The sequence below is a fragment of the Pteropus alecto genome, unplaced genomic scaffold, assembly GCF_000325575.1.
Source record: "Pteropus alecto unplaced genomic scaffold, ASM32557v1 scaffold339, whole genome shotgun sequence".
Taxonomy (NCBI): domain Eukaryota; kingdom Metazoa; phylum Chordata; class Mammalia; order Chiroptera; family Pteropodidae; genus Pteropus; species Pteropus alecto.
In genome coordinates, this window is record NW_006442509.1 from 1,023,153 (window position 1) to 1,024,427 (window position 1,275).

The 1,275-nt window shown below is 69.6% G+C and overlaps 1 protein-coding gene across 1 annotated transcript in view; it reads left to right on the plus strand.

Moving 5' to 3' along the window:
- The window catches only part of COL18A1 (collagen type XVIII alpha 1 chain), a gene marked incomplete at its 5' end in the record, with an annotated part of 80,889 nt that overhangs the window by 70,759 nt on the left and 8,855 nt on the right, over positions 1–1,275 (plus strand). Inside the window, 2 exons of the mRNA XM_025040315.1 lie at positions 303–461; positions 840–902. Coding sequence (XP_024896083.1) covers positions 303–461; positions 840–902 — 222 coding nt within the window. The remainder of the gene's footprint in view (positions 1–302; positions 462–839; positions 903–1,275) is intronic.

The following is a 1,275-nucleotide window of genomic DNA, read 5'->3' on the forward strand; positions in this document are numbered from 1 at the left end:
TGACCTCCAGCCTGGGGCCCAGCCAGGGAGAGTCAGCTCAAGCCACGTGGGTCGGGGGTGCTCCTGGGAGGCAGCCGGGTGGTGGCCCCGGGCCCCCCGGCCTGTAGGCAGTAGTTCCTGCAGTCGGTCAGGGCCGGGGCGGGGGGGCCCGTCTGCCAGGCACCTGAGCCCGGAGGACGTCCCCAGTTCACGAGGCTCGGAGACGTGACGGGACCCACTGGGGGCACCTCCTGTCACTGTCCTCTCCCGCTTCCTGTACCCCGTCTTGGTGTGGGGTGGCTGAGGGGTGTGGGGCGGCTGAGGGGTCTCACAGGGCTTCTGGGCTCAGAGACCCCTGGGCTCAGAGACCCCTGGGCGGGTGGTGGCCTCGGTTTCCAGAACGTCTCCCTCGACCGCCAGCTTTGCCCGTTCTTTGCAGGCGTTTATGGAGTCTGGCCCCCCTGGACCTCCGGGACCGCCGGGTGAGGGCTCCTGGGCCTGGGGGAGAGCCGGGGGGCCCTTTGGAGGGACACTGGACGCCCCAGGGCTTGGTGCATGGATTCGCGGGGTCTGACCATGGACAGGAGTGGACACTGAGCAGCCACCCCCTTGCTGTCCCCAGTTCAGATCCGGCTCCATGCCGAATGGGAGAGGCACGGCCCCCAGGAGCAGGCCTGCCTGCTGCAGCCCCCGGGCGGGCCACCGAGCACCTCTGCTCGTCCTGCTCAGACAGTCCCCAAGGCCACGTGCCATCCCCCTCCTCCTGGGACCAGGCCTGGCCCAGTGCACTCAGGGCCCGCCGGGGTTGGGGGCATATTCCTTCCATTCAACAATGGGCACTGGGGTCTCTGTCCCTCCAGGTCACCAAGGGCCTTCTGGACCAAAAGGGGACAAAGGAGAAGTGGGCTCTCCCGGAGCTCCAGGTGAGGGCGCTCTGGGTGGCCCTGGGTCGAGGTGCCGTCCCACCGTCCTGGAGGGGGGAAGCAAGGTGATGGCCGGGCAGGTGTCCGTCACCCCAGTGCCGAGGAGCAGGGCTGGGCCCCAGGGTGCGCCTCCCTGAGGACACCTGGCACCGTGACGGGGATGGTGAGGGGCCCCTCAGGCAGACGGAGGTGCTGCTGAGACGCGACACGAAGCCACAGCCGCCTCCGACAACGCGGCAGAGCCTGCTGCGCTGGCCCCTCGGGACGAGCCGAGCGTGACAGGGACGTGCCGCTGACGAGCTAAGGGGAGAGGACGGCACAGAAAACCGTCCGGGAGACGGCGGGAGGGGGGCAGAGCAGGCGGGATGGGGAG